The 18,654-nt window shown below is 38.3% G+C and overlaps 2 protein-coding genes across 3 annotated transcripts; both read right to left on the reverse strand.

The window, feature by feature from the left end:
• Positions 1-659: 659 nt before the first annotated feature.
• On the reverse strand, positions 660-7,936 carry tax1bp3 (Tax1 (human T-cell leukemia virus type I) binding protein 3). The gene is made up of 4 exons (XM_058638378.1): positions 7,707-7,936; positions 5,672-5,791; positions 3,580-3,657; positions 660-2,690 (listed from the first exon to the last, which is right to left on the reverse strand). The coding sequence occupies exons 1-4, from the start codon at positions 7,743-7,745 to the stop codon at positions 2,538-2,540; spliced, it is 390 nt and encodes a 129-aa protein (XP_058494361.1). The 5' UTR covers positions 7,746-7,936; the 3' UTR covers positions 660-2,537.
• A 1,782-nt stretch (positions 7,937-9,718) lies between these two features.
• Positions 9,719-15,096, reverse strand: hsh2d (hematopoietic SH2 domain containing). Of its 2 annotated transcripts, none has more exons than XM_058638507.1 (5): positions 14,948-15,096; positions 14,369-14,458; positions 14,120-14,285; positions 13,749-13,991; positions 9,719-12,525 (listed from the first exon to the last, which is right to left on the reverse strand). In XM_058638507.1, the coding sequence occupies exons 1-5, from the start codon at positions 15,064-15,066 to the stop codon at positions 12,181-12,183; spliced, it is 963 nt and encodes a 320-aa protein (XP_058494490.1). In that variant the 5' UTR covers positions 15,067-15,096; the 3' UTR covers positions 9,719-12,180. The 2 variants fall into 2 exon arrangements, with proteins under 2 accessions (XP_058494490.1, XP_058494491.1); XM_058638508.1 differs by having other exon boundaries at positions 14,937-15,073.
• Between the last annotated feature and the right edge of the window lie 3,558 nt (positions 15,097-18,654).

Here is an 18,654-nt window from a genome sequence, read left to right on the forward strand (position 1 = left end):
CATAAACCAGGTCTTAACCCCCAAAAGACTGTGAGGACCAGACAATTAATGTCCTCACTTCGTATGCTTTATACAATTTTTGGTCCTCACAAAGACACAAAATACAAGAACACTCACACACACACACAACGGTTCACTCAGCTATATTCTTAGGGCACTGCACTGACATCCATGCATATGTACAGCCTCATCACTAACTGGTTACTGCTTAACCCAAACCTTAACCACAACCAGTCAATGCTTAACGCTAACTTAACTTAACCACAATTCAAATCTTAGCCTAAACCATTTCCTCCTCAGTTTTGGTCCACGAGGACTACACATCCTGCTTATGCCAAAGGTCCTAAATAGGTACAATGCAATACAACTGTATACACACACACACTCACACAAAGGCCAGTGATTGGCTGGCACACATTTTTAAGAGATGAAAGTGGAGAAAGCCCTCTATCAAAATGCCTTGGTAAACACAGAAAGGTCGGGGAATGGATTCTTTGCTTTGAAGTGTCAGCTGATTACTTTATAACTGGCAACATGAAACTATTTGAAGGGGCAGAAGGATAAAAAAAAAAAAAGGCTTTGCAGTGTGGAGGGAGAGAGGTAAAAATAGATAAGGTTCCAGCTGTGTTTGTTTTATCAATAAAAGGTAGACGGGCAGATTTAGTTTTCAGTCTCTTTATATATGAAACACATTCACGGAGTAACTGTTAACAGTTAAATGCTGAATAATTGAGCTCTACTGACAGTTTGCACGTACAAAATCTGGAGGTGGACAGACATTATTCAAATAGAAAACACTGTGAGTGATTCATCTTACATTACACTCACTTAATGTACCACTGTAGTGTAACTGTGAACCTGGGGAATGGGAACCCATACATGCAAATAGGAATACAGCCCCTCTTTAAGTGCAGCTCTTATATTATTGCTTTTAGTCCCCTCGAAAATACTTAATACAGTATGCATACCTTACCACTTTCATTATCAGTTGTTCAAAACATGTAAAGATGAACTTGTTTTATGAAACATAAAGACATGACCACATATTTAGAGCCAAAACAGTGTTTGGATTAATACTAAATCCCTCATTTGCATCATGATGTAGTATGTACTGTACCAGAGGAAAAGCATCATTTACACTAAAACACACACAAAAACATTGTTAAAAGGAATATGGAGACAAATAGGAATAGGTACGAGGGTAAGGCAGGTGTGCATCAAGCCACATTCACTCCTGCAGAGTGTGGTAAGAAATACAGTTCAAAGCATCTTTAAACGTTCCCACAAATATGGTGCATTTTAAACTATTGCTATTTTAGCAGAATCAGATGTTCCCTTACATGTAGCAGACATCACCAACAATCGAAAGAGAAAAGGAATATGTGTCAATAACAGGATTTACACATAATTAACGCATTAACACATGATTTAAAGGGTTTCCCGCGCCCCCAAAACCATTAAAGAGACAACAGACAACTTTTGTGTCACTTGCAGTTCAAGGTGGAAATGTATTGTGGTTAATGTCATAAAGACGCTGGAACGCTTCCATAGACATGGTGATATATGTGCCATAACAAGCACAACTGCTTGAAAAACAACCAATTCATGTGCACATTCTAGTCTTTTTTTTGCATCAGGGATACTTATTACAGAAGATAAAGGCTGCTGAGTTAAGTGTTGTACATGTTTTACCCAACCAAGATTTGACATTTAACACCGCTCCTTTGTGCTATAAATCGTGTTGTAATTGTTTTGCAAAAGACTTGTCCCGGTAGCTGAAAGTAAAACTGAGCGAAAGACAGAGTTCTAGAGGACTAATAGAAACTGTTCAATCACTTTTAACATCATAGAAGAAATTGGGCCAAAAAGTTGACAATTTCCTCTTTTGTAAACATGGAAAAACAAACATGAGGACAAACATTCTTTTCATATTTTAATTACATACTTGAGTGTTTTGAGGCTTTTACTTTGGCATTTTGCGTTATTTAAAAGAATGACAGCTACATTTTATTTAAATTGAATAAAATGCTTAACAGCTTCTTGATTAAAGCTATATTGGGTCAAATGTAGGAGGAAAAGATGAGTTTGCAGTTTTTCAAACAAACAGGAATCACAGGAATTGTCTGTGGCATTAACTTTGAATGCACACAATACAAAAACCTCAGCAAGTGTTGTTATTTTTCTGCTTACAATTAACTGGACAGCAAAGGTGGATTTACTGACTTGCTATAAATCTCTGTATTATTATTCTCACAGCAAAATATTTGCTTTGCAGCTAATTGTGATTCAGATTCAGCCCTAAAGACTTAGAAAGTTACATATGGATATGCTAAATGTAAAAAAAACTCAAAAGGATTTTGATGATGTGATGGTTGTCAAACACTGACTTGTGCAGCTTCAGGCATCTGAATATGTCATCTAAACCCTGTCTGGTGTCTGTGGTGTGGTAGTTGGTGCAAACATCATCTGGATTTGTGGGATAATCAGATAATCAGAGTGTGTTCAGTCGTTGGCGATTGCTTTGGAAGTGTAGTGTCTCAGTGGCATTGGTTGGGGTAACCCATGGAATGCTTGACAGCTTCCTCCAGTGTCTTTCTGGTTACCAGTAGTCGTACCACATCCTCCTTTTTATTTGTTAGTCTTTTACGAGCCTTGTCATGGGGCACCATGGTCATATCCCAGCCGTTCACCTGGGATAAAGAAAATCATTTTGTTTGAACGGACAGTTGAGGTTTTTTTTTTCTTCACGTTTGTATCAGGTACTGACAACATTGACTTTGCTGAGTGTGCAATGTTTCCATAGACCTGCCTGGGAGTGCAGACACTCACTCTCACTCATAATAACATGCACACACAGAAAGGGACAAAGGAGCTGCAGTTCTGCTGCGGTTTGTGCCACATGGGTACATTTGAACAAAGGATTTCAAAAACAAAGTCACAAGTTAACATAATTTAAAACAAGAGCACTCATGGAGCAAGTACCGACGCCAAAGCTTAAACACCTGTCCCTGCATTTTAGATACCGGCACCTGACATTTTTATATTTTGATCCACTTCATCCAGACGACTTTCTGGATCTGTATAGATCATAGACAAAATGTATCCTGATCTGTTAGATTTATGGATATGAACTTGTTAAACAGGGCTTTTTGAATTTAAATTGCCACCAAATACATAAACAGATTATGTATTTGGTGGCAATTTAAATTTAGACCTGGATGAAACATAGTCTGGTAGAGTGTCTGATCCTGCATAAACATTCCAAATTTTGATTACATGAGTTTTGACAGAGATATGATTTGCAGCCATGTTATAGGTGAGGGTGTCCTGGACGGCCCATGAAAACTGCAATACCTCATACAACCACATTTAATAAACCTAAAGTATCCGTTTAAAAAAAGCTGGAGCCACTTTTTTTATTACTATTACTATGATTATTACTAAAGTTAACATCACTCTTCTTAGCAGGGTGATGGGACAAGGTGATCAGGGCTCGGCTCCTAATGCCCAGCTCACTCTTGTGTACACATAGCGCCATCTTGTGGAGTTAGACCAAAGCAGCTCCATTTTAATACCCACCTGCAATATTTTGTCTCCCATCATCAAGTTTGCCGCCTCTGCTGGTCCTCCCCGTGTTATCCTGGTCACATAGATACCCTTTGGACAAAAGAAGCACATGCCATTATCCCGCTGTATACTCTCTCTTCTTCAGCCTATAGAGCATTTTTTTTCTTTCTTTTTTTTTAAATTAAATTATTGATATTTGCTCTGGCGTATCGATTATCTTATTGCATGAGGAAGGATAACAATATATCACCAAATCGATATTTTGACCCCCAACCCCTAGTTATTGTCATATATAAATTCCTATGAACTCTGACTTTTAAAATTAAGCAACTTATGATGATGATGGTGGTAAGATCTTCTTTTGGCTTCTCCCATCACGAGTTGCCACAGTTGATCATCTGTCTCAATCTTGCCCAATCCCTCTTCTGTCCTCTTCTTTTACACCAAGTGTCCTCATGTCCTCCTTCACAACATCCATGAACCTTCTCTGTGGTATTAAAATATTAATGCTGCGTTTAGGAGCTTAATATTGATCAATGGAACGCGTCAGGAAGGGCATCCGTGCAAACTCAAGTATGCGGATCATTCGCTGTGGCGACCCATAGAGAAATAAATTATTGATTATAATACTACAGCTAACAATTAATTCCATCATCTGTCTGACAAGCTTTTCATATTGCTAACGTTCTTCACTTAACTTTTGTACATACAGTATTTAGGTCAATCATCACTTGACTGTTGGACAGAGAAAAGCAGCAGTAAAACCTCCCGTTGTTTAATAACGTACTTGATCAATAAATGAAGTGATCAACTAATGAGCTATATCAGGAATATTGTAAACTCCTCAACAAAATGAGACAGGAGCCCAGTGCACTTTTAAAGATAAATGTTTTGTGATATCAAGTTTTGTGAGGGAATGTAATCATAATGCTTCCGTAAAGATGTAAAGAATGTCTGCTGTTTACAAAGCCAGCACATTCAGATGTGGCTTAGAGTAAAGCGGCAGTCTTTCCTTTTACTTCCTATGACCTCAGTCTGGTTTGTTCTTACATCAACCTACAAAAATGTGTTCAAGCCTGTCCCTCAGATACAGTCTTACCTCACCTAAACACTGCTCTAGTACTGCTGTGCAACAGCAGAAGCAGGAAGTATATCGCTCACTGATTATCTTTCAATAAAATGGTAACACATAAACAAACTTAAAATGAAAAAGTGCTGTTGAAGGCAGCAGCATGGATGTGTTTCTCTTAAGTTTTTGAACAAGCCTCATCATTCTAACCAGTCAGAGGAGGCCAATCCGCTCAACAACTCCTCATAATATAGACATAAGGTTGGTGACTTCATCATAGCTGATTTTTGAAATCCTACTGCACTGCAGAGTGACTCGCCTTCCAAGCTGCTTAACCTGAGTATGACAACAGTAGTTTTAGGTTAAGCCATGACAACAAACACCCAACACAGAAGCTAAATAATAAAAACACTCCCCAGTGACATAATAGGAACTGTTTACAATGAATCACTTTGAAAGATCAATGGCCAAAGTCGACCACCGATGTGTGGTGCAATACCATTTTTTAGAGCAGGTGGAATATTCATCCATTTTATCCTGTGTTTCCACTGTATATTCTAGAAATTAAATACTCTTTGTAGGCTGTTTGTTGTCTCTGCCGTGCTGTACACTGTTCTGCAGCTGTTGCTGTACTGAGGGGAAAATAAATTGTATTTGATTTGATTTCACAGATTTATACTCAGTCAGTCACACTCATGGACATTCCTCGGTGTACGACTGGCTCTGTTGTTGTAGTCTGGTTATTATTGATAATGAAAATGATGGTGATGAGAATGTCTCTTTGTTGGCAAATTGTCAGAAACACACAGGTTTGTGCTCCTATTCTTGTTAGGACACGACACTGCATTATCCTTAACCTTAACAATAACCAGTTAATGCCTCACCCTAAATTTAAACAATTTAAACACTAAGAAATTAGGTTGCGTCTCATTAGGACCAGGTTTTGGTCTTCATGATGACTACTGGTCCTGATAAGGTCAGTGTTTGTGCCAGAAAAGGTCCTAAAGACATAACAAATACAATACACACACTTACTTTGTCAGTCTTGTCCTCAGAGAAAGGGTTCTGACCAGGATCCTGGTCTATCCCTCCTCCGATGCTGAAGCCCAGGATCAGATGATCTCCCTGTCGTAGTTTCTTAATCTCAATTTGTTGCTGTTTCATAAAAAAAAAAGCTAAATCAGATAAAATGTCCTCCCAGAGGCTAATCAACCATTCCCTAACAAGTCATAACACAGACAAGTCAGAGAAAGAGTTTTGACTGGTTGTTGGAAATCTGAACTAATTGTCCATCAGCGCTGCATAACTGAGCCAATACTTGTTTCTACACAGATTATATGAGAGGAAGAGAGGAACACCTAAAATGTATTGTAACAGTCCCATTCAACTTTAAATGTTTTGTTAAAAAAGGATAAACACTGGAAATGACAAGAAAAAACAAGTTACTATTATTTGCGACAACGAGGCACTGATTAATCTAATCTTGGTTTCAGCACATGACAAATGATGGACTTCAGATTCTGCCCCATGGTTATTGAAGCCCACATTGACTTTATAAGTGCAGCCCTGCCTTTGACACAGACAAGCAGCTGCAGGCTCAAGAAACCAGATGGATGTGTGACTCTGGCATCAGCACTTGAAAACAACACTCGTCAAGACAAAGACCGCCTGTGTGCATGATGATGAATAAGCAGTGAGTCCCTTAGTGCTGTGGCCGATACAATGAAGTCTGAGGATGTTGGAGAGCTTTGAAGAGTCAGTCTGTCAGTCGGGACTTTCTGGCACAGTTCTCGCTTCTAGTAAAATCAGAGGCAGTATTTCTCTCTGTTACACTAATACTTAAATCAACAATGATAGCATACCACTTACCTGTCCCTATTCAATTACATTTCTAGGTATGGAACAGTTAAGAATAAGATAAAAAAGATAATCACTGGCCACTATAGTTGCTTAACAGATTAAAATATGCACACAGCATTAATGTGGAAGCATTCATTTATAAATGCAAATGTTTGTTTTTTGTTTGTTACAATTTGTTCAATTGTATAGACGTCCAACTTGACAGGCAACTTACTAAGGGCACCAGTGTCGAATTTGGTGGTTTGGAACAGATGTAAAAGAGCTGCTTCCACACTCTCACATAGCACCCCAAAGTCTGGGAGTGTTAGACATTTGATCAAGTCACCTTAACATTTTCTGCCATTTTACTATACTAAGAAACAAAACCATACATTTTCTTCAATGGCAATATGGTTCTTCAATTGAAGTTCAAGAGATCTTTTTTTAACCTCAGTTGAAGATACCTACAGTACATCTTCCTTTCTAGACATCTTGAATTTTCAGATATCCAGACTGAAGTTGCAGATATTTGAAACTGGAATTACAGATATATCTATAACGACAAACACAATACACATGAATGGCAAAAGTGACGTCATTCTGCCTAGCAAATACTGAATTGCAGATATCTGTAACTGTAGTTTCTGACTGGTAAGAATGACGTCACATATATCTGTAATGCTAATTCCACATAGTCAAACCAAAGGCGTGTCATATTGATAGAAATATACACCTATATTTAGTATAATGTGAACATTCCTGTAATGGCCGCTCCAAAGAAAGCTCGTCTTTTCTTTGCAAATGTACTAAGAGCTGCTAATATTCTAATACTGTGTGTCCACCAGGAAGACTGAAACAATCACAGTGGTGATGCCCATTGCAACTGTTCACTTATAGCTAAGATAACTGTACCTACACAACAGTGTTTTTAAAGTAAGAGACAACAACATAATGTTAGGAACGCACTAGTCTCTCCCATTTGTCCCACTTCCTGATGTGTTTTTAAACAACTTGACTTGATGGTTTCAGTGAAGTCAGTCGAAACCACTGTTGTCACTGTGGCTACACTAGGATTTAACTAACAAAGTTAGGGTTTTCACTCACGTTGACGTAGATAACAAGTCAACCAGTGTAAACAGTGTCAACTGACTCAATTTTGTTCGGCACTGTTACGGGTTATGGTCAAACCGCTGAACAATAGGGAACAACCCCGCTCCCCTCCCAAACTTACCGCTACAACACACATCGGCTGTCCCGGGACGAAAGACATGCTGTTGTCGGAATGTTTCACACTCGAACACAACGAAGAAAGTCGCGAAAATAACTATATTTTGCAAGAAAAAGTGTGAACGAAAGCGTGTTCGACGTTATGACGAGAACTTCCTCGGTCTTTGCGTGAATACCAGCAGCGGGATGATCGCTGGATAGAAACCAACGACTTCCAGCATGACGTCATCCCGTCTCCCATTAATTCAGGTTTGCGCGTTTTGTAGGACGGGAGCAGCCCACGAGGGCGGTGTCTACCGGTTGGCCATCGCCCTACTGACTGTGTAATTTTTTTTTTTTTTTTTTTTAATTTTAGATACTTTATTAATCCCCTTAGGGAAATTACTCTCAGTCTCAGACTGACTGATATTCTCTGCATTTGACCCATCCTAGAATTAGGAGCAGTGGGCTGCTGCAATGAGTAGCGCCCGGGGAGCATTGGGAGTTGGGTACCTTGCTCAGGGGTACCCCAGCCCTTTTTTGGCCGGGTGGGGATTTGAACCAGCGACCTTCCGGTTACAAGTCAAGTTCCCTTTCCACTTGGCCACGGGCTGCCCCCGAAAAGAATGCTGGAGCAGGTTCCTGTGTTTTCCTTAAAAGGAAGTGGGATCAGCTTCAGCGAGACACTTGCATATTCTATATGTGGAAAAACAACTCAAATCAATGAACATTAATATTGGAAAAATGAATATATCACAGCTTCATTTATAGTTACATTATGTATTACATTATGTATTCTACTTTTACACAGTGGAAGTTCCTAAAGGTTTAATCAATTGAAACAATGCAGTAAGAATGAACTCTACCATAATTCAGTTGTATTAATGTATACAAGTATACAGTTTAATGAGTCAGATTGTATTAGGGGCAAGCTATAATTAGTACATGATAAACATAAAGTTGATGTAATGATGAGACATAAAAATTACAATGTTTTGGAAAATATAAACTGCATTGTAAGTGAAAAAGTGGGTCAAAGATGTATTATTAAGTAAGAAACTCTTTATTATATCAAAAGAGAGTGAGATAATAACGGAAAGAGTGTCTTTTTCTGGCAACTAAATGGCTCCATAGTCTGTTTGTGCCTTTGTGTAAATAAACCACCTTCACATGCTTGAGTAGCTGTTGTGGTTTTCTGCCACTAGATGGCAGCATTTGGTTTGGACTGATTCTTGTAAAGTGGGGGTGTCAAACAAATATTTGTTCAGGGGCCACATACAGCACAATTTGATCTCAAGTGGGCCAGACCAGTAAAATAATAGTATAATAACCTATGAACAACAAGACCTCCATTGTTTTTTTTCTCCTTTGTTTTACATCTAACGAAGGATATTTTTTACAAAACATGACATTTCTTGAGAAATAAGAGTGCGGTTTCAACAATATCATGCCTAAATTTACCATTTACACATCACACTGGATCTATAAAGGCACAAACATATTGTATTTGACATTACATTTAGATTGTAATCGTAATGTGAAATTTAACAAATTCATTCTGTGGGCCGGATTGGACCCTCTGGCGGGCCGGTTCTGGCCCCCGGGCCGTATTTTTGACACCCCTGTTGTAAACTAATTGCATAGACTTAGTGAGTGAGGTATCTTGTGATTTCAAATGAATTTTCCGTGGTGTTATGACGTGTATAATTTTCATTAATACACATAATCATATTACCAACAATGGCTTCAAGAGTTGATGTCAGAAAGTTGAATATCTACAATGCATTTGTGTACATTTCTGAAATATAGGCCACACCGATTACGATATCTATTGAAGTGCCATACCCTGTGTCATAATTCATGAATATAGTTTTCGACTGTGAGTTATGATGAGAGATGGAAACAGGATCTTGATGGCCTCCACCTCAACAGTACAGTGTGGCCGCATGACCTCGTTTCACAAGTCCTAAAAAAATTTTTTTTGTTGTTTTAATTCACAAAATCCTCTCAGTATACATTAAACACCAACACGTCCACCAAACTGAAAATCCACTTTACTGAAGCAATGACATGCAAAGTTCCGAGTGAGAAATGAAGAACAAATGAGGAACTGTGCGGAAGCAGAGCAGGAACACACATATGGGTGAATGAAAAAAAGCTTTGTTCCTGCAAAAAACTAAACAAAAACACAAACAAAGGGGCTTTAAAACAGTCATATTATTTTTTTATAGTATCTCAGTCATGTTGCATCTTTTCATACTTCTCATAGATAAAGTGCGCAGTCAGAGACATAAATATCAACATAAATCTTACTGACCTGTACTTTTCTACCTCTGAAACAAGTTAGACCAGTTTCTGTGTTTTCAGCCTGTCACAGAACTGCTGTTGATAACTGATCTGCATCAGGTCCTGCTGTGTAAAGTTCTTGTATTCAAAGTATCTGCTATTAAAAGACTCGTTTCCTGATTTACATAACACCAGACTTCCTCTTTCAGCCTGCTCATTACAAAAGAGACATTCACAAACTTCTGGCCTGAATTAAAAGGCCCAGAACCAGCAAAGTAGTCAGCAAATTAGTTTCACCTAGAGACCGATATACAGTACACTTAACAAAATATTCATGCAACAAATAAAAGATACAAGATAATCCATCCACTGGGCAGGTACGTATCAAAATATGGAGCATCGTACAGAGTCACATCAACATCGTTGGAGGAGGAGGAGGAGGAGGAGGAGGAGTGGACCAAAATTCCACAGGCTACAGTCAAAATCCTGATCAAGTCTTTGGGAAAGGAAATTGTACTGACAGTTTCCCTGTCCCTCCTTAAAAATGACCTACATGTGAACCTGGAGCTCAGTGCCTAATAAAAGTGCTTCTTCAAGAAAAACTGCACATTATAGAGCGGCTTTTTATTGTGACCAGTCTGAGGCACACCTGTGCAATTCTTTATAATTAGCATCTCCTTATGTCTCACCTGCCATGTGGATGGATTGCTGCAGTAAAGGTGTAGTGCTCACTATAACAGATGTTAACTCATTTGTGATATTTTTACACATATATGTCATTTACTTACTCAAATACGAGCAAAAACAAACATGTTGCATTTCTATACTTGCTAATTAGATTACATTATTTCTTCTTATGTAGCAAGAAAAGAAAAGATGATACACTGATACCAAATACTGCCACATATGGACAGCAGGTTCATCTCTTTCATTAATTCTATCTACTCATGTAGAGCAAGGGTGTCACAGCAGTGTTGGCAAAGTAGGCAATAGTCTGCATGAGGCCCTCAACTGAGCTGATTTATGTTACATGACACATAATTCTCTTTAGCCTGGAGCCCCTGAAGTCTGTCGAAGCGCCACTAATCAAAATCACCTTATTATTTAGTTTGGTCAGTCAGTTGATTTTTACTGATTGTTCCTTCAATTATTCTGTAATTAGTCATGAGTCAACTCTTGTAATTTATTTGCTTGTTTCACTATTCATTCATTTCATGACTCTACAAATGAAGTGATCAATTTAGTGGCTCATTTGATGACATATTTGCACATATTACTAAATCTTAATGTCAGGATACATTGTCAGTAATGTATCACAGGATCCTCGAATGTTTCAGCCATCATCACTGTACGCTCTCACCTGGGGAAGTGTTTTTGACATGTGCATGGCCAGCCTGCTGAGGCTGTGCTCAGATGGACTGTACTCACAATGCTTACATTTTATTTTAAGCCATTTTGAATCCCATCTTTAAACAACTACTAAAAGAAAATGTAAACAACAACAACAACTGCCTATATTATAGTGGAAGTTTTCACCCTCTGTGTCTATAGTGAATTTAGTGTGACCCAGAGTAAAAATGCTCAATAATAACATTAAAGCATCAACAGCTATGGTTTGGGTGCATGTGTAGGAAAAGCGTGTTAGATCTAGACATCCATCCTCTGTGATCACATCACATGCAGGTTGCCATTAGTACAGGTGTGAACATTTTCAATCCGTCCTGAATGCAAATTTATGTCCAATCACAGAAATCTATTTAAAAAAATATTGTTTTACACTAATCAGCGCTTATGTTCATTTATTTGCAGCCGCTGCCAAGCTGTTAACATTGATATGGTATGATTTCTTTTTTCCAATGGTTTAAAGGATGGTTCAATGGAGTCAGGCATCATTTTGTTCTTGCAAACAGTCATTACATCAGTCTGTATTTGAATAAAGGAGGGTCCGATCATTATGTGGTCACAAGAAACACGTCCAGGACGCATTTTAATGACAGGGAACAGTCCTTCTGAACGCATGCGATCAGATCACTGAGGATAGATGTTAAAGTTCTGAATTGGGGCCTACACATTTCACTTTACACTAAAGTAACTCAACATATAGTCCTGTATGCTGCTTTTTTTGACCTGCGTTCACAGCCGGTGGTGCTCATCATATAACTCCTTTGCTTTGATTCAGTTTTTTAAGACACTTTCCAGTACACATTCATAAACTACATATAAGGGTGCACTTGTGCGTCGTAGCCTGGGGCAAAGGGAGGAGGCTGCAGGTACTCGTAAGGTAACTCCTCCGCTTGATTGCAGCCAAATTGTGTCCCATCGACACTCTGCTCGCCTGAGATCACCTCGTACTCACTGTTGTCTTGTGCCTCCACAGTAATCTCTGCATACAAATGATGCTGTGAGGTGCTTTTCTTTTGTAATTTCTTCCTCAGATTCTTCAGGTTGGAGACGACTGACAGCTTCACGTCGTGGCTCTTTGCAGGCTGACAGTTGCTGCTCCGAGGGGGTTCACTGAGACCGTCAGGTGCAGACACCGTCCTGATACAGACCTGGTTCTGAAACATCATGAAACACACAGCAGAGCACAGGATATAAGAACTGCAGGCATTTGACATTTAAAGGCAATGAAAATGTGAGTATGAACTGAAAAAAAATAAAATCCCTTTACTACAAGATGAATGCTTCAAAAGTGGAACCAGCATCCTGTTACTGACAGCTGTTTTTGTGTTTCTTTTCTTTAAAGGTGGAGTGAGTTAGAATAATAACCCCTTTACACTGGTCAAAAGAACGGCTTGTTTGATCAACTTTCACTTTCTGGGTCAAATAACTCTAATAAACTCTGCAATATACTGTACGTGGGTTTTTATTGGTGAACATCTTGATTTCTTCTTGGTTTGCTTCATTCTTGGCAGTGATGCAAAGTCCAGCGTATTTTTCGGTGCAACGCTATGACACGCATTCATCTTCTAGGAGTTAACAAAGCTGTTCGCCACAGATATTTTTTTAGAGAATATTACTTTTTACAATTTGGGGCAGCACTTTTATTAGTGCCTTACATTGTGTTGCTCCCCGCTGAGTTTGAACCCAGAACCAGAAGATAACAAAGTAAGATTGGTGTCACTGAGCTCCACTGCAATGTCGTTTTCTTCTTCCTCTGACTCATTTCGTTTCTGGCACCTGTGACATCACTTATCACCCATATGTGAAAATACACCAGAGTGCAGACAACCACTGGCAACAGAAATCATGTTCACTGCCTCTTCAGGCGGGTACATCTAGGGACGGGAACCGGTATCGATCAGTATCGGTCCGGTCAAAAATCACTGCATCAGATATTTGATAGATACAAAATCCGATACAATCCAAAAATCCTCTATGTCGCATGCTTCACTATGCACAGACAGTAAAAATGTAAATAAAAATCAGCAAAAGCATTTTAGCTGAGTCATGTCTGGCTTGTTTATTTCTTCTTTTGGGGAGAACAATATTTGTTCCACAGTTGAGAGAATTATGACTCGGCACAAATGTGTTGTTAAACAGCTTCATAGTTCATAAATGATCTACAATGACTGTATGGGACTAATATCAGTATCGGTACATGCTCAAGTTTGAGATATCGGTATAGGGCACAAAAAAGTGGTATCGTCCCATCCCGAGTAAGTTTGACTACAAAAGAGGCTTCAGGGATGTGTAATGGTGACCCGTCAGACCTAAGTGTGTCAGGGAACTACTGTGGACGGTGGACCTTTACCTTTAAGATTGTTAAAGTCATTATTACCGTGGCAGGAGATAATTCTTTCAGATCTGGGTAATGTTTGTTTGGTTTGTTGTTTGGAGGTAGGACTGCAGAGTTGACCAGGTTCTGTGGTCGATATGGAAGTGCTGGTCTGTTCACGTCCTCCTGTGATTCTTTGTTTTGCCAGTTCAGTTGCATTGAGTTGCTCTGTAGCAAACTGTCATCGGGTCTCAGGTGTCGCTCAGGTAACAGAAGTTCTGCATAGTTGGTCAGGTCAGTTGAGGGCTTATCAGAGAGAAGAAGACAGAATATGATTACTTTTGTGTACTGTAAATGCACAATAAGTGCAAAAAAAAGCAAATATCTAGTGTTGTCAATTCAACATCATACATTTCTACTACATAAGACAATACCTGTCCACAAGCGGCAGTCAACACCTGATTGAAAGGCATGATGGGAGTTCTACGATGAAAGTCCACAAGGTCCTGCAGATAGCGGTGACGCCTATTCTGGCCCACTATGATGTACTGGCCACTTTCCAGTGCATCAATCATGAAATGTCTGCAGCTGTCTTCAACACTAAGTGGATAGGAGCAAGATTTTGAACTGTTAGAATGAGTCAAATAACAAAATAAATGTCCTTTAATGGTGCAAACACTCACCGATACGATAGAGTGTAGCCAATCCTGCTCTCACTGACTCTGATGAGGAAGTAGCCAGGAGGCTTGGGCACGAGCAGCTCCTCTGCCGCCCTGCACAAATAATTAAATTATTAGACTACTGTAATCAATCACACAAAGGTTTTTTTTTCCTACATAATGGTTATAAACATAGAATAAAGCTATGAATATGCTGAGTTAAAGCATTATGAGTGTGCAGTTTGGACTGATTTAGTGACATATTTGACAAAAATGCATCATAAACAAAATTATTTGTCCATGCAATTATTTTATATTTTCTTTCTTTTTCCTTTGCTAAAATGGTTGGGGCTATTCTGTACATGCTGGCATTGTGTTTTTATTTTTCCTTTGTTTTTTTCCTATTGCTCCTTTGTTTTGCACACATGTAACATAAACAAAGGCAACTGTATCTGTATTGTATGGCTTTGTTTTTGCTTTTTATAGTGAGGCTATATAGTATAGTACAGATATTTTACTCCTTTACTATATTAACTACGGATATTCAGCAGATTGACGTTTTATGGATATTAGATATTGTGACGAAATTCACCGTATTCTTACTTCCTGGAACGGATCCCATGAAACCATTCAGGAACGATGCCATTCCTGATGACAGACTGGAGCTGGGACTGTGTGAACCAGTTGAAAGTCTGTTGTCCTTGTAACGACTGACTCCACATTCTGGGAAACAGCTCCTATAATCTGTTGCCTCTGCTGGATAAAAAAAATTAAAAATAATAAATCACTGAACAAAGGCCTGCAAATGGTGTAAATTACACCTCAATGTATCCTCATATGCAAGATAAGTGCGTAGAGAACCTGCCGTATACTTATTACAGTATTTACAGTAGAGTATGCATCACAGAGAAAAGAGATATGTCTCAAACTACTTCTTTATGGTTTTCTTTTTATTCATAATTCAGCTACAGAATTCATCCCACGACATCTGTTCTGTCACCGTTGTTAAACCTTTCCAAAAACATCGACCCAACCCAATAATACATGTTCATATATATTTTGAATGTTAACATTATTGACAATTTGGCTGTTTTTTTTGCAGCAGCATTCGTTTTTGGTCTTTTTTCCAAACTTCACATAATGTGCTTCATTGAAACCCTTACACCTGTACCTTGAACACTAAGGTCGGCCAAAATGACTTACTACAGCTCACAGAAAAAAAACCAACTCACCTTGTCTGGCAGCTCCACGATGAAATGTCACAGCAGAGCTCGCTCTCCTGTCTCTGCCTGACTATAGGGGTGGAGACAAAACCTTGGACAGCCACTCACACAATTGGAAAGGCTGTCAAATGAAACAGCAGGTAAAGAGTGGTCCAACTGTTTAGGCCTACACTAGTTTCAGTCTGCAAAATGTCACTCCACACAAAAGAGGGAAGCGTCAAAGGAGGTCATAATTCACTACCTGACAGATTTTCTTCCTGTTACAATTTTGTTTTTAATTCTCTCGCCAAGTGATTGCTCATTGTGTGAACTGCTGGGTTCCTCTTCTTTATATCACACAATGGCTTCAATACTGCTTTGTCACTTGACCTAATAAAAAAGGCTGCAGAAAATGACTATATAGTATATAATGATTTTTCTCTTGAACACTTGAATAAAAAGCCAGCTTTTATTATTTTGATACATTTTAGGGGTGCTTCATTTCTCAGATGGGTTCACTTTGTAGTTAACGATAGAGGAATTAAATAATTACTTTGCACTTTGCATTTCATTTTCACATCAGTATCTGGACGTTATCCAGGCACACCAGGGGAAGCCAGAACAGTGGTGACATTGCTTCTCTAATACTTAGGTCACGACCGCATCATGATTCACTAACCATGCTGTTGGTGTTGTGTGACGGGATCTACTTCTGCTCTTGCTGGCAGGAAGCAACCATCTTGAAAATCAGGTTTGACGATATCATCGCTGCTCCCATGCACTTCTATCTGTTCACGGGCTCATTTCACTTCACCTCACTTGCATGTATCCATATGATCACCGAGTAAAACGTCCTTGATATTTTTTATAAAAACTGTGATAATCGTTAGGAGTATGTTAGATGAACTAGGGATTATTGTAAATGCTGACTATTTGTTTCTTTTAATTAAATCATCAGCAGCTTAACACCGCTTATTAGTGGGACTAATAACTATGTTAACCTCAGACAATTAAACATTTCTGTTACACTTAAAGAACCAACCTGGAAAGTCCTGTTCAAATGAGAATGACCTAAACGAAGGTCACAGTTGATCAGACATGACGGCTTCTATTACAGACAGACATGCACAAACTCTGAAATCAGTATTTAGTATTGTACTATAGATGACCACTATTAGTTATGTCAGTTAGTCAGTTTTATACATCACAATTTCTGGTGTTTGTCTGGACACTTGAATTGTACTTTAAAGTTGTATCGAGTAGCTTTTAAATCCAAAAAAAACTTCTGTTTATTCAATGCTGATTAAGCCTGTCAGCTCAAAACAGCAGTGTTTGTTTTCATGTTATCCACAACATGACACCTATTAAGTCATGACTGATGGAAGCAAGGCGGAGTTAAGATAAGAATGGGGATATAGCAAAGCGAGAGAGCAGTGGTTACGTATCTGTGGCTGAAGACAAGTCACTCCCACAATAAGTATCAGAAGTGGATTCTCCGACTAAAAATAAACCTTGAATGACCAAAACAATTTTGGCTTCTCTCAAATGTGATTGTCTGCCAGTGAAAATGCAGCAAATGCAGCAAAACACAGCTCCTTCACAACTGCTCGACAAAAGGAACCTGGATACAGTTAAAATACAGATATAGAAGACATAACTTAAAGACCAAAACTCTAACGTCTACCACAACTGAAGCGGAGCTCTCCCTGGGTGAGAGAGAGCAAGGTAGGGTGAGTTGTGTTTCGGTGATTACTCATAAATCCACAGGAGGCAACACAAGTTCCACATGAGCTTTAAATGATAATTTACAAAAACAACAGGGTCCCTGATGTCTAATCCAAGATAATGTCAACAATTAATAACAGACTGAAAGAAAACAAGTAAGAGATAATAAAAGGAAAATAAATGCTGACATCATTTTTTTTATTATTTGAATTGGTCAGTTTACTAGAACATTTTGACTTGACAATTCAAATTCAATGTTTAAACAAAAATAAGCAAAACATTAAAACCCATTTCTTAATTCAATTGTTTATTTCCTATAAAGTCAGGTCCTCCATATTCCATGGTTGGTTAAGAAAATATAATACTATAATAAGTACATAATCCTTCAGAAAGTCCTTCTGAATAGAAATGTTCATGTTCATATAAAGTGGTTTTTGGATGGAAAGCTGCAAAAATCTGCTCAATTCACTAATAATAACCCAAAGCCAAATAGCAAACATTAGCAAAACACATGCTTGAATTATCCTCCCCAATATAGGTGTTACATATTCAATATACATCAACCTCCAATGATAAATGCTGCAAATGTAAGCCGACTAAACATTTAAGAATCTAATTTTTCACAATTTAAAGTACACAAAAGCCGTAGATCAATAAATTTATGAAACTACAGGACAATAATTGTGGATCTTATTTACAATTGCAGAATTATTAAAAAAAATTCCCATCAGTAAACCCATCGAAATCCAAACTAATGGGATTAAAATGGGACAAAATTTCAAATAATCTAAACCAAAGAACCGAGTCAAACCAAATTAAAGCCAATCTTAAATCTAAAAACCATGTTTTTAATATGCGCGAGTCAGTTTAACCAAAATAGTGCTTAAACATTTAAGTCCATCAATGATGACTTAGATCCACAGGTTAATATTTTTGCAGCTGCAGACTAAACTTTTTCAGATTTAGAAAAAAAAGCAACAAAAAAAAAAAATGTCACTCAGGGCACTCAAACAACAAAGGCGATTCTAACAAGCTTTCTAAAACTTGCTCAAGCTTATACCATATGCAATAGAATGTGGAGACAGCAGAAAATAAAAAAAAGCTGAATCCTATGCACACTTCTAATCTCAAATAAAGCTTGTCAATTCAAATGTGCAAAGCTTTATGAGGTTTTCTACGCACCCAAAAAATGCATAGTTCAGACGGCTGTGATACTGGGCCAAAAAGAAAGAAAACACAAAAACAAAAAAAAAATCATGGGATAAGTGGAAAGAGGGTGAGTGGTGGAAAAGAAAGAGTGAATGAAGGGAAGGCGGCATTTTGGGTTCCCAAATGCATCAATAGTAATGCAAATTTATAAATTTATAAAATGCTTGAAAACGA

The sequence above is a fragment of the Solea solea genome, chromosome 9 (assembly GCF_958295425.1).
Source record: "Solea solea chromosome 9, fSolSol10.1, whole genome shotgun sequence".
Classification (NCBI taxonomy): Eukaryota; Metazoa; Chordata; class Actinopteri; order Pleuronectiformes; family Soleidae; genus Solea; species Solea solea.